At 42.7% G+C, this 15,515-nt stretch overlaps 1 protein-coding gene across 1 annotated transcript in view; it reads right to left on the bottom strand.

Moving 5' to 3' along the window:
* Positions 1–2,206: 2,206 nt before the first annotated feature.
* Positions 2,207–15,515, bottom strand: part of LOC144752983 (E3 ubiquitin-protein ligase TRIM11-like) — a 200,820-nt gene continuing 187,511 nt past the window's right edge. The window contains exon 4 of the mRNA XM_078640793.1: positions 2,207–3,717. Coding sequence (XP_078496919.1) covers positions 3,691–3,717 — 27 coding nt within the window. The 3' untranslated portion in view covers positions 2,207–3,690. The remainder of the gene's footprint in view (positions 3,718–15,515) is intronic.

Below are 15,515 nucleotides of genomic sequence, written 5' to 3'. Positions count from 1 at the left end.
CCAAATCCGATCCAAAATATATATTTATATTTATTTTCGTAACCAGCGGCCTTCGGAGACTTCCCTGACTCACTGCACTGCTCAAGTCACGTACGTCCCCACGAGATAATGATTCACTCACAGGCCCCCGCCTCATTTTCATTTACAACATTAGCACTCCTGAGTGAACAACATTATTTATTACATTTAGATTGCAATCATTGCATCGATCCGATTCCGATCCGAAATATATATATTTATTTTCGCAGCCAGCGGCCTTCGCAGACTGCGCTGACTCTGACTCACTCACCGGTGCTGCTCAAGTCCGAGGAGACGGAGTCGGAGACAGTAAAAATAGAGGGCCGGGAGTCACTCTGTGTGGCACTGGCAGCTGCAGTATTAGTAATTAATTGGTTAATTCACGGCCATCACAGGCCAGGGGCCAGCCAGGGCTGCAGGCAGCAGAGCAGCGCGCCACCCGAGCTGACACACACACAGTCGTCCCCCGCGCGCGCCGAGAGAGATCGATGGGGGCACTGGTGCGCATCACCGTCACTGGGCTGCCCTCCCTGGCTGAAGCAGTGCTCACGGATTGGCCAAAAATTTTACCCAGGGCCGTCATTGGTAGCGCTATCCAGCGCTACAAGATTGACGGCCCTGGGGACCCACACTCACACTAGTGTGTCCCGCGCCTCCAAACACGCCACTAATCTAGGGTGTGCGCTCGGCTCTAAACTGCGCAAGTGAAGTTACATCACATGTCACAAGCAGCAGGTACGCTTGCACGGTGCACTCTCCACTGCATGATTTTTGTCACTACACAATGCCGCCCTCATCATTTTGCCGCCCTAGGCGGCCGCCTAGTCCTGCCTAATGGCAGAAACGGCCCTGCCCTCACCCCAGGAAAGAGATCTGGGCCAAAATCCATCGTTTTTTTGCACTCCACACCACCCCAGGTCAGACATGGCCATATGCAAATCAGCCTTGACCCTGTGCCTCATGGGAACAGTCCAGCCCGAACTGCCAAGCCATGACTTTCCTGGACCGGAATCAAGCATCCAAGGACCGGTTTCTGGCTATCAGCCGTCATCAGCCTGGATAGCTTGACTCCAGTGGTGTGGAGAGCATGGGACTCACGTCTGAGAATACCCATCCCACTCGGGGTGACAAATGCAAAAACAACAATTGATGGACAGAATGCAGAACAATGTCATACACTCAACCCAGTACAGAGATCTGGGCCTAAATCCATCGTTTTTTAAGTCAAGCTATCCAGGCTGATGAAGGCTGATAGCCAGAAATCGGTCCTTGGATGCTTGATTCCGGTCTGGGAAAGACATGGCTTGGTAGTTCCGACTGAACTGTTCCCATGAGGCACAGGGTCAGAGCTGATTTGCATATAGCCAGTGTCTAACCCAGGGTGGTGTGGAGTGCAAAACAACGATGGATTTAGCCCAGATCCTTGTACTGGGGTGAATGTATGACATTGTTCTACATTCTGTCCATCAACTGTGTTTTTTTGCAATTTTTACCCCGAGTGGGCTGGGTATGCTCAGACGTGAGTCCCAGGCTCTCCACACCACTGGAGTCAAGCTATCCAGGCTGATGAAGGCTGATAGCCAGAAACCGGTCCTTGGATGGTTGATTCCGGTCTGGGAAAGACATGGCTTCATAGTTCGGACAGGACTGTTCCCATGAGGCACAGGGTCAGAGCTGATTTGCATATAGCCAGTGTCTAACCCAGGGTGGTGTGGAGTGCAAAATAACGATGGATTTAGGCCCAGATTCTTGTACTGGGGTGAATGTATGACATTGTTCTACATTCTGTCCATCAACTGTGTTTTTTGCAATTTTCACCCCGAGTGGGCTTGGTATGCTCAGACCTGAGTCCCAGGCTCTCCACACCACTGGAGTCAAGCTATCCAGGCTGATGAAGGCTGATAGCCAGAAACTGGTCCTTGGATGCTTATTTCCGGTCTGGGAAAGACATGGCTTGGTAGTTCGGACTGGACTGTTCCCATGAGGCACAGGGTCAGAGCTGATTTGCATATAGCCAGTGTCTAACCCAGGGTGGTGTGGAGTGCAAAAAAACGATGGATTTAGGCCCGGATCCTTGTACTGGGGTGAATGTATGACATTGTTCTAAATTCTGTCCATCAACTGTGTTTTTTGCAAAACCAATAGGCAAGCCCTGCTTTTAAGCAAGATAAAGTCGGAAACAGAAAGTACATCGACAGGCCCTACTTTATGATTACATATGCCTAAATAACAACAAAATATACTGAGATGGTAGTGGGCAACGGTCATAATACGTCGGTCACTACATTCCACCCATTACCATTGTCCAATACTATTGAACGTATATCAGCTTCAAACAGAACGTAAATCAGCTGTGGAATAATAGGAAACATAACTAACAGATCTAGACATAGTACGTGGACAAAACATATTCAAAAGAGATGGTATACATTGAATACAACAACAGATGGAGACCAAAAAACAAAGGACTAAAAGTATACACCCATAATGGGACGAAGGAAATGTAAATTAGGCAACCACCCAAGGAGCTAAACAAACCACCCACGATCCAAATTTTGTTGAACTTCAAGGGACACATTGTGCAACATATTAATATGGGATTAGATAGATTTAGAATGGTCAGACAGATTAAAACAGCAAAGACCCTCAAAATCCGAGCAACCATGATTATGTTTCAGCAGTAAGTAATCAATGGCAGCTCTATTTTGCAAGATAGCATGGCGTTCACCCTGTGCATCCAATAAAAGTTCAGATAAAGCGGTTGAAGTGTGATTGATAGACTTAACCATAAGGCAAGCTAGCTAACTGATGGCTCTAGAATTGTAAATCGATAATCCGGGGATACCTACAATCGAAGCTGCCAAGCTGATATATTCAGTCTTGGAGAGCAAATGCAAATTGGATTCACAGTGTTCAGTAAACAGGGGTGCTTCACGTACAGTCCGAGTGTGCATGAAAGGGGACAAATAAAATAACAGCAAACTTAATCTGGAGAATGCACACGGTCCACCGGAAATGTTCGCAGGCATAAAGGACCAGAAAGTATTGCTGCATGAAAAGAGCCATCCAGTAGGCAGCAACACCCTATAATAGTGGCGAACTGAAAGAACAACTTGTCTACAAGTCATAGAATTACTAACTGAAGAGCACATGTTGGATGTACCACTAAGACATAACATTCGTACATGTGGGGAAAGTGCAGAAACATTCTCCAATTTAGTCTGCACACATTTACCTATAAGGCGAGGGTCACATGTAAAGTTATAACAAACATCACCCTCCGTGATGTTATAGGTAGCAATGGTGAAAGTCTGAGGCGTGTCCAGTTCTATTAATACTGTGCAAGATGCACAATAATCATACACTGAAAAACTTCCTCACATAGACTCAAAATCAGAATCCGTAACGTTGAAAAGATGCACCAAGGTCATGAACTGGGTAGGAACTGAAACCAAACACGTCGACAGAATGTCAGAAACACTCCGCTTGTTTGTCATACAAAAATTGGAATTGTTCAGCACTCTGAGAGCAATGTTCTCCTAAACGTTGATATCGTCATTGAGGATCGAGTTCATTGAGCGCTTCCGGATAGTCGTTCTTACTTTGGAGTCTCCCCGGCCCATCTCGGCCCCAAGCGCACCATTCCGAAAGGAGTACAGTGACGACACATCCTCAGGCAGCAGCAGTCCACATAATGACCTAAGAAAAAGGAGTCAAAAACAGGCATTATTCATTCTCGAAGATAACATTTATCAGCTGGGACTGTGTCCCACTTTTCCTGTCCAGATTTCATGACTAATATAGTATTGTCATTGCCCGTTGCTATAATTTCAGCCGGTTCAGGGGGTTGATTAGGCGACTGGACTCACACTCTGGCTCCTGGATTTTTATCAGTCGAGCCAAAACCTCCTTCTCCACGTACAGTTAGGAGGGTTGGGGCAGTCCCTTTCTTTACCACACCACTAAGAACAGGCATAATGACCAATTGGGCAATTCGATCTCCAGGTTGAATGATCAAATCTAAGTCACCACTGTTTAACAGGATGACCTTCAACTCGCCTTGAAAATCAGAATCAATTACACCATCGAGCACCTGGATGCCTTTCAGTGCCAGTTCAGAGCGTGGGGCAATCAGATCAAAGTGCCCTGCTGGTGTTTGCACACCAATTCCAGTTTCAATGAGGACAATATCTCTTTATTTAAGCACATGCTGTTTCAAAATATGCAAGTCTAAGCCAGCAGCGTCAGGAGTCGCTCTATGCGGAGCCAAGGCTCCAGGAGTAATTTCACAGTACATCATGGTAACCATGGCTGTATGGGGTTGAACATTTACAGAAGGGGACAACATTCGCATCAGGGGTGTACCAGAACTCATCAGGGGTCGGTTATTCAAAATCTGTTAAGCATCGGTCAAAAGATCTCTCCAATTATGCAATGTACCATCAGACAATTTTCTCAGTTGATCTTTTAAAAGGCCATTCATTCTCTAAATTAAACCTGCAGCCTGTGGGTAATAAGGGATGTGAAAATCCACTCAATACCTTGTCGAGCACAGTATTCCTGAACCAATCTACCTTTAAAGTCTGAAGCATTGTCTGACTGAATTGGTAATGGACTGCCGTAATAAAGTGTAAGCAAATCAAGGGTTTTGAGTGTATTCATCTGCGTAGCACGCTTGTAGGGAGAAGCAATTAAATAACCAGAAAACGTGTCTACAATAGTGCATACGTATTGGCAATTTTTACTCATCAGTAAGGGACCTATGTAATCTATCTGCCAAATCTGTGCAGGTGATTTACCTCAATGTAATTGGCCTTTCACTATCTGTGGTACCTCTCGTTGTCGAGAATGCTGACAAATAGGGCATTGTAAAATAACAGTTTTTATCAAATCAATGGGAAGACATATTCCTCTATCTGCTGCCCACCTGCTAGTGATTTTTTCTCCATTGTGTCCCGCTTTTTGGTGTACCCACCTGCCAATCCAACCAAGTCAGAATCATGCATATCCACCACTGCCTCAGAGATTTTAGACTTTTCATCTGCAATAACGTTAAAAAATGTGTCAATTGAATCGATAGGGGAGTGGGCGTCTACATGAAAGACGGTAACAATGCTTTGGGGCAATATATCCCATATTTCTTTCCACAATTCTTTTTCCCATAATTCTTTTGAATTGATATGCCAATTGTGAACATACCATGTTGGAAGCCATACTGCTAAACCATTAGCAGTCGACCAGGAATCAGTATATATGTGGCACGTTCCTGGCAACTCTTGTTTCAAAGCCTGGTAAACAGCATAAATCTCTGCAAATTGACTACTCTTTCCTTCACTAGTTGTACTCAACAATTTTTGCGTGACAGGGTTTTACGAAACCGCTTTCCAATGCCTCTTTGCTCCCACATACCTGGCCGAACCATCCGTAAACCATACATACTTTCTATCCTCCACGGAAAGATCGCTGAATGGCTTACCCCACTGAACAGGAGATTCCTGCACTATAATTACATGGTATTCTGTATCTGCCTCTTCTATTGGCGCCTGCGCCACCTGCTAATGCAACATCGCAGTACCCTTAGGACCTATTCGAGCCCTGTCCTGTATCTACCACTTCCATTTGATTACACTGGCCTCTTGTGCATGTCCAATTCACTGCATAATAGGATTTCAGGTCTCAAAGCAACATCATGCCCTAATGTTAATTGTTCAGTGTCTACCAGAGCCCAAAAGCATGCAAGTAACTGTTTTTCAAAAGGTTTATAACGCTCGCCAGCGCCAGGCAATTTTTTCGTCCAAAATCCCAAAGGCACTTTAGTCTTACCTTGTTTTTGCCATAAACTCCAATTCGCATATGGACCCTGTACAGTCACATTTAAATCAACATCACCATCTCGCACTGGCCGCAAATCCAAAGCATGTTGAATTGCCTCCTTCGCTAATTCAAACGCAGTCTGTTGCGACTCACCCCACTCAAACACGTTCTTTTTGCGCGTAACTGTACAAAGTAGTCAAAATCTGACTTAAATGGGGAATGTGCTGTCTCCAAAATCCAAACACACCAATGAATCTTTGAGCCTCTTTCCTATTCCGCGGTACTGCAAATTCTTTAATTTTCTGTCTCAGTTGTGGAACCACTTCTCGATTTCCCTCATGCCACTGAATACCTAAGAATTTTACACTTTGTGCTGGACCTTGTAATTTGTCAGGATTAATATCCCATCCTCTGCTTTGTAAGTGGGTTATAACTTGGTCTAACTGAGTTTGGACCTGCTCTTGGGTTTCACCTTAAATCATTATGTCGTCAATGTAATGGCAAATCTGTATTCCTGAGCTTAATGCTATCTCATCTAAGTGTTCCGCCACCAGCCGGTGACAGATTGTCGGACTATACAAGTAGCCTTGTGGCAGACTTCGAAATGTCATTTGTCTGCCATTCCATGAAAGACTGAATTGTTCCTGACATTCAGGAGCTATGGGGATGGAAAGGAAAGCATTGGCAATATCAATAGTCGCGTACCAAGTCCCAAGATGTTTCTGAATTCTTTCAATTAGGGTACAGCAACAGTCAAAGACGGTGTATGCTTGTTCAATTCGCGATAACCAACTGTCATGCTCCATGAGTTATCACTATTGCGCACCGGCCACACAGGGTTATTCCAGGCAGAAGTGATTGGAATCACAACCCCTGCATCCATCAAGTCTTGAATGGTAGCACTAATTTCATCATGCCCACCAGGAATCCTATACTGTTTCATCGAGATTACCTTAGTCGCCTGAGGCACTTTTACCGGAGGAATTTTCAAGCGACCTACTCTCACAATGTTAGCTGAAATGTAACGCTTTGTTCCAAATTGATAGTACCCATCATCTAAATGTAGCGTCATTCCTTTTAAAATGTCAATTCCAATAATGTATTCAGAAAGGGGCACCACTAACACGCTATATTCTCTTTTTGGTATCTTTCCTTTTTTTAACTGAAGAGGTTTGTTTGCACTGTTGGGGTCTCTTTACCGCCTAGCCCTGTGATGGTAAAATACTGTCCTTTAAATTTCTAGGGATTCCCATATATCAAAGTAGCCTCCGCTCCTGTATCTACTAAGGCTCGGGCCCGTTGTACATTACGGTGTTTCCAGAAAATCTCTATATCTACATAGGGTCTATGATCTCTGCGAGCCCAATTGTGTACTGGAGCATGACCTGTTTCCTAGTTATTCGTTTTTGTTCCTGTCTTGCGCCCAAGACAAATCAGGGTAAAGACTCTCATATCTTTTAGGGAGCATATCTTCCTCGTACACTCTTTCTTCATAATATGAATTTCCCATGTTTTTATCACTCTGCGATCTCCCATCAGGAGATTTCCCTCGCTCGTTTCTCATTCTCAACTCTGGAAACCTACCTCTTTCATTCCTGCTTCTGCGATCAACAGACTCTTCTCTCTCTCTCTCTCTCTCATTACGTGTTCTATATCTTGGGTATTCCTCCCTTTCATTCCAAGTTTCATATCTTGAAAATTCTTCCCTTCTCCCTTGGTGAGACTCGTCACCGCTCCCATCTGAATGTTGTTTACTAACTCTTCTGCTCCCTTCCTTCCTGTCTAGACCCCTTTTTCGAAACAAGTTCCATAGCTTTGCAGTAGGTTCCCCATCTATTTCCTCTCTACTCACCCCATCTTTTATTAGGGTAAAGAACATGTCTCGTCTAGTTAACTTGGTATTGCCTGTACGGACCACAGGTCTAGATGGTCTCTCTGTCTTCATCCATTCCCCCAGTTCACCCAATTCGCGAACCGCTTCAATCACTTGAGCCAGTGTATTCCCTGTCTGATTTATTAACAATGTCATCATCACCTGCTTATAAGCAGGAGGAGCAGTACGAATTATCTTATTTATCACAGAAGTATTAAGTAGTCCCTCCATTAATCTGTGTGCAATATCTAGGAAAATAGAGGTTTTCATCACCTCTTCCTTTAATCTCTGTGTCGCGTCTCTCAGTGTATACCATGGTTTTTCATTCATTGGCCAGTCTGATTCGGTCGGATATTTATGACTACAACCAGCCACGGCTAATTGTAACAGACTAATCTGATCATTAAGCCCATAGTTTCTGAAATGTTCCTGAACGGTCGGGTCTGTACTTATCGTGCAAAATTTCACTGCATCTCCATGGTCTAACATTACGCCTGCAACACCCAGGCCGTATATAAGAACCATCTATGTAAGTAAACTCTCACCAGATTTCTGCCGAAATCTGTCCAAAATATCATTTATTTCTTGTTATGTAAAATCCTGTAAGCTATCCCCTGGGGATTTTGTAGACCACCATGCACCTCCTTAGGCTCTTCTGATCTGTTTTTATTCTCAGTCTTAGCAGGCTCTGCTTTCCTGTCCTCCTCCTCACCCGAACCTGAAAACTCTGAAGAATCCCAAATATTTCCATCCCACTTCTCGGGGTCCCAGTCAAGTCCTGCCTTTGCAATGACTAAGTGTACCTTTCTTTTATTAACTCTTCCTTGTCTTTTTCTGTATTTGTACTTTGCAATGCGCACTGCAGCCCTTTCTGCTACAGTCTGATAAGTCTCTAACTTGTCTGCCAATAATTTATTTTGATATCTTAACAGCGTACTACCATTCTTTACCTCCACGTACTGCTTTTGTAACTCTTTACACTCACGCTGTAACTTCACACATTTTTCATGTACTATTCTATAAGCATTTAGCAAAACCCATCCTCTTTGTCCTAATACAGGAAGCTCTTCTACTTTTATTACCGGCACTTTCTGCAAAAATGACACCATCTGAGCCGGTTCAAGTTCGAGCAAACACGCATTCCAGTTTTCACTTAAACCAGCAGAATTGCCCCACTCATGAGCCAGTACTCCATACGGAGTTGATTCCCATCCGGGAATTTCCATTTGCAATTGAAAATCATCCTTTGTTTTCCTAGAAAACATAATATATCTTTCCTCTATAATTCTCCTCTTCAATTCTATAAATGTCACAACGCCAAGAGGTAATTTGTTTCCCTTACGTAACTCCACCCTTCAATCCTGTGAGTTAGGCGCCAAGATGTAATGACTTGGTTTTCCGTATATTTTGGGGCTCCTGTCAGTCTCCAGGCCATTACTTACCACAGCCCTTCTCAGGACTCATAAAAACACCAAACTTTAGAATACCTACCTGAGAAAGGAATAATACTGATAGCTAGAAGTGCTAAAAGTCTGTAGCCATAATTGGGAGGATATGCAGAGCAACACAACGCACCTCAGTGCGAACAACGCCTTCCGGCGAACAACGCGCCACTGCACGAACAACGCACCTCAGTGCGAACAACGCGCTACTGCGCGAACAACGCACCTCAGTACGAACAACGTCTTCCGACGAACAACTCCTTCAGGGAACAATGCTCTACTGCACGAACAACGCACCACTGTGCGAACAACGTCTCCAGAAGAACAACGCCTTCAGCGAACAACGCGCTACTGCATGAACAACGCACCTCAGTACGAACAACGTTTTCCGATGAACAAATACATACCTCCTCCACTAGGCAGGGGTGAAATACTTAGAATTGGAACTTCCCTGCTGGGAGACGATTTCCCTCCCGTATCAGTAACTACCCATTAGAGGGGAACTTACCACAAACAAATAATACACTTTGGGGGTCTCTTTATTACACAATGATTGAAAGACAAGAGAAAGAAATAACTAAACATCACAATCATAAGCAATGGCTGACATATACATATATATATATATATTCTCTGAAAAAACCATAGGTTTCACTTTCGTTATAGTTAGGAATTAGAATTTAAAAAACCTTTGAAATTCACTAAAAAAAACATAGGTTTCACACCAGTTATAGTTAGCTGAACATTTTACTCATACAAAACTATTGAAATTCCCACGTTATAGTTAGTTGGACTCACTATAACTTGCGCGCCCGCAATCCACTGCTGATGATGTCACATATTACATCATTCATGACATGGTCAGTGACATCACTGATGACATCTCAAATGACATCACTGATGACATCTCAAATGACATCCCGTGCTATTTCTGCGTTCGTAAAAAAAAATATGTATGAAAACTAAATAATAATGTATGACATTCTGTACCTTACTCATAAAGCAGTATTTTTGATTTTTCGAATGAAAATGATTTTGCATTTTTGTAAAACTACCAAACGTCACTCAGGCGCGCCGCGTTAGCGCCCCCGGAAGCGCCTACGTTTGCGCCGCGTAAGCACCCCCGGAAGCGCCTACGTTCGCGCCCCCGGAAGCGCTCCGGTGAGCGTAGCGTAAGCGCGTCAAGTCATGTGACCTTAAAATAACAATTTTCATTGGTTGCTAACAGATTTTCTTTCCAAAGAATGAAAACCCCACCCTTTTCCTTCACTTCTTCTTTCACTTTGGGGAGAGCAAGACCTCTCTTTTTTTCTCTGCTTATAATCTGTGGATACAATGGCTGCCAGAGCATCCAGCAGCAGTGAGGAGTCAGATGGATTCATAGATGAAGAGCCTCCTCAGCCGAAGGTGAAAGAACATTTCATCTGGAAATTTTTTGATATTCCTGAGGGACATAAAAAAGTAAATGCTCCAAAGGTGGAGTGCAAGATCTGCCATACTGTACTTTCCAGAGGAGACCCCAGAAGGAAGTACAGTTTTGGTAATTCTACTATGATTCGGCACGTCCAGAGGAGGCACCCCCAGAACTATGCCCAGGAGAGTGTCAGGGCTCTGGCACAAGAGGCTCCAAGAGATGGTGCCTCTACTTCAACTGGAGGAGCAACTGCATCGGTGAGGGGGCGACCAGAGCAGCTGATCCCAAATATTCAGCCTATTTTTAATGAGGCCTCCATCAAATGCAAACATTGTGATGCCCTACTTTGTTACGGGGAACAAAGTATTTTGATCATTGCTCGAGCATTAGAGAACCACCGCTGCCGTCCCCAGCCCTAATTTTGATTTTTTTTGCTCCTGTTGAGCAGTTTGCCATTCCCTGTTTTTGTTTTTGTTGAAAAAAAGAAAAAAGAAGAAAAAAAGTTCTTTTAAGAACTACCTCCAATTCTCAAAAAAGAGCTGTATTCTTAAAAAAATGAAAAAGAGTAACTGAAGTTGAGTGCAGTGAGAGAGGAGAGGAAAATGAGTGAGAAAGCAAAGAAAGGGACGAGAGTGGAAGGGAAGTGAAGTAGGGGGACTGAAAGAAGGTGAGTGTGGGAGGTGAGTGAGGAGAACGAGAGTGAACATGGGGAATGAGGATAAGTGAAGAAAATGTAGTAAAGGAACGGGGTGTGCAAGCGTAAAAAAAGAGCAGTGATGTTTAGGAAAGAGTGGAGATACAGACTGGATAAAGGCAAGTGAGTGTGAGACAAGGTGAGTAAGGGAGTGAAGAGACAGAGAAAGTGAAAGAAAAAGTGAGAGTAGAAGGCTGAGGGCCTCATTTATGAGACCATGCGTCACTTTTACGGCGCCGCTTTTTGTGACGCACCAGTGGTGTAAAAAAAGCGCCTTGTTGAGTCATATTTACAAAGTGACGCATCTAGGTAGATGTGTCACTTTGTAAACCCCTGCGCCACATTATACCTGCGCCAGGTATAATGTATGCAAATGGGGCGTATTGACGCAAGGAAGGGTCGAAGAAGTGACACAGTAAAATCTATGAGATTTCACTGCGTCACTTTTAGGACGCTGTTGCGACAAAATCTTGCGCCTGCCTCACAGCAGGCGTAAGACTGACGCAGGCCCTTTCACATGGGGCTTGCCCCATGTGAAAGGATGCATTGCGTCACTTTTGTGACACACTCCAGCAATGCGTCACTTTTGCGCTTAAAGATACGTCAGAAATACTGACGTATCTGTAACTCCTTGCGACATGATGCGTCATACATTAAATATGACGCATCAGGAATGTCGCAAGGAGAGCGCACTGAGAAGTGGCGCATCGCTGCTTTCACGCAGCGATGCGTCATTTCTCATAAATGATTATATCAAGCTTCACTCACAGTGTGATTTTAGGCAGATTGATAGGATTTTAGATATAATGTACCATGTCTCTCCCTGCCGACAGTATGTGTGACTCTGCCTAAGATCACAGTGATGGGTGAATCAAGCTTCACTTACAGTGTGATCTTAGGCAGATTAATAGGATTTTAGATATAATGTACCATGTCTGTCTCTGCCAACAGTATGTGTGACACCGAGGGCCAGATCTATTGCATTTTTTATCTTTTTTAATTTTTTTATTTATAAATTTGCCATTAAAAGAAACCTTTAAACATATCTCTGGACCAGCATTACAAGCTGTGTGCGCAATCTTTGACATAGCTGTGTGTTTATAAGGTAGACTTCTTTATACATTGCGCAAGAGTCTTGTAAATATGCCCCTCTTTATCTTATATTCCATCTCAATTGATACCATTACTGAAATACTTTATGCATCTCCCACACCATTTCATATGTTTTTCTATCTGCTATTCCTATCCCTCTCCATACATTCACTGCTTCCACCCATACTAAAGGTTGCACAAGGCGCTTAAAAAAAAAAAGCATATTTACAAGTCCAATGAAACCATTACACAATTTCTAAACCAACATTGAATCCAAACATAAAAAACAATTTATAAAGAAGTCTACCTTATCAACACACAGCTATGTCAAAGATTGCGCACGCAGCTTGTAAATATGCCTCTCTTTTTTTGTATATTCTATCTCAATTTATGCCATTAAAAGAAACCTTTAAACATCTCTCACGGCATTTCATATTCTTGTCTGGGTGCCAATTTTATTATTCTGCATGCATTTTCTGCTTGCACCCATGTCAAACATTGTGCAAGAGTCTTGTAAATATGCCCCTCTTTATCTTATATACCATCTCAATTGATACCATTACTGAAATACTTTATGCATCTCCTACACCATTTCATATGGTTTTCTATCTGCTATTCCTATCCCTCTCCATACATTCACTGCTTCCACCCATACTAAAGGTTGCACAAAGCGCTTCAAAAAAAGGAGCATATTTACAAGTCCAATGAAACCATTACACAATTTCTAAACCAACATTAAATCCCAACATAAAAAACAATTTATAAAGAAGTCTACCTTATAAACACACAGCTATGTCAAAGATTGCGCACGCAGCTTGTAAATATGCCTCTTTTTTTTGTATATTCTATCTCAATGTATGCCATTAAAAGAAACCTTTAAACATCTCTCACGGCATTTCATATTCTTGTCTGGGTGCCAATTTTATTATTCTGCATGCATTTTCTGCCTGCACCCATGTCAAACATTGTGCAAGAGTCTTGTAAATATGCCCCTCTTTATCTTATATTCCATCTCAATTGATACCATTACTGAAATACTTTATGCATCTCCCACACCATTTCATATGGTTTTCTATCTGCTATTCCTATCCCTCTCCATACATTCACTGCTTCCACCCATGCTAAAGGATGCACAAGGCGCTTCAACATAAAGAGCATATTTACAAGTCCAATGAAACCATTACACAATGTCTAAACCAGCATTGAATCCAAGCATATATTTTTTTTATAAAGAAGTCTACCTTATCAACACACAGCTAACATTATGGAAAAAGGTAAAAATATAATTCCTTAATTCACACAGACACTCACTGTGATGCTTGTCAAAAATCTTTAAGCTCTCTATCTTTTTTAAAAGAATCATTACTCACCTTTAAAAATGCTTTGAAAGATGTAGAACAGTGTCAGTCACACTCAACAGATTTTCTTAAGCAGAATCTCTGAACTATGTTTCCTTCACTGGAGCCTTTTAATAATGGCACAGATTCTTACTCATTTCAGACCCATATTCTTGTACATAGCCAATAAAAATTGTTCCCACACAAATTCAAAACCAAACTGCTCATTTTAATTGGTTGTACATTTCAAGACTTTGAAACTCACATAACATTCACCCATCCCCCCAGTGCTCATTCACCAAGTAACCATGGTAACTCCCTCTTAAACCAGCACACAGGTCACAAGTTCATCATACTATGTTGCAAAACAATCCATCAAGGCTGTTTGACCTCTCAATCTACTAGCTAATGAAATGCAATGTTTCTTTAAATGACTTTTTCTCAACCATTGAAATGACTTCTTACAAAAAAAAGCATGCACCCTAATTTTCAGTGGAGATTTTTAACAAAGCTCCAATCATTTCTGGTTATTCATCTGCACTGATTCTCAACCACTTTTTTTCATAATCAAACTGCCATTTCATTTCCACAACTCATCTGACTAGAAGCACATCTACCTTCAAAATGACAAAAGTCTGGTTTGTGGGTCATAGCTATGTCCACTGAAGTAAAAAATACGTAGGTAACAGGGGTATTTACAATCTTGATTTACCAAATGTGGACATTATATGGATTGGACAGAGAGGATTGAGGAGTCACCAATTGATACCATTGGTAAAATCCTTTATGCATTTACCACACCCTGACCTTATAATTGTGCACTGTGGTGGAAATGACTTAGGCACTTTGACTGGGGTAGGTCTGGAAATGCTTTTAAATGACATCTTTGGGCAATTGATGTCACTTTTTCCAAAAACTGCCTTGGTATTTTCTAATATATGCCAAAGGCAAAAATGGAACTGGTCCAACCAATTTTGTCCACAGATTGAGAAAGCAAGGAAACATGTAAATAAATCTGTTTCTGCTTTCCTCCAAGACTATGGTATGGGTTCCATTTACCACAACAACTTGCGTTACAACATGCAAGACATCTATAGGAGAGATGTTGTGCATTTTACAGATGAGGGGAATAGAGTTTTCCTCTTGAATATAAGACTCTGCATTGGTACACCCACTTAACACAACAGCTCTTTTCAGAGCTAACTTACCTCTAAACACTCGACATTATTTTTTTACTCTATTTTTTTACACTGTTTTTCCCCGTGGTGCGCGTACCGGAGAGCGCACCTGGGAGCGCACCCAGAGCTTACCCCGTGAAAATTTAAATAAAAATAAAACGTTTTTTTGCCCTTCAGGATCCTTCTAGGCCCCCCTCAGAAAACCTAGGGGGTCAGGGGGTGTCTACTCTGCCCCCTTTTAATTATTTCCCCCTTTCTTTTTCACCTCTTGTGTCTCGATTCTACCGAGACACAAGATGGCGGACTCTCCGGACTGTTTAGAATGTTGACAGACAACTGAAAGCCAATCAGCTTTCCGCTCGCGCACTCCCATAGCGCGCTGGGTGCGCTCCCCGGTAGGCGTACCGGTGAGCGCTCGGAGCGCACCTATAGATATGTATGTGTTTTTGAAGTTAATTTTAAAAAAAAACACTGGAGCAATTTTCACCAAATATAGCAAAGGCACATCTGCGTACCAGTCCCTACAATTTTGCCAAGTTTGGCGTAATTCCGTTCAGCGGTTCGGGCTGTAGACTTGTCAGACCGTCCTATGGAAATTAACATGGGGAAAACACATTTTGGGACCCCCCTTTTTTCTCAGCCCCCACTTCACG

The sequence above is a fragment of the Lissotriton helveticus genome, chromosome 5_1 (assembly GCF_964261635.1).
Source record: "Lissotriton helveticus chromosome 5_1, aLisHel1.1, whole genome shotgun sequence".
In the NCBI taxonomy this organism is placed as follows: Eukaryota; Metazoa; Chordata; class Amphibia; order Caudata; family Salamandridae; genus Lissotriton; species Lissotriton helveticus.
The sequence above is the reverse complement of the archived record's forward strand: the minus strand, read 5'-3'. Positions and strand labels throughout refer to the sequence as shown.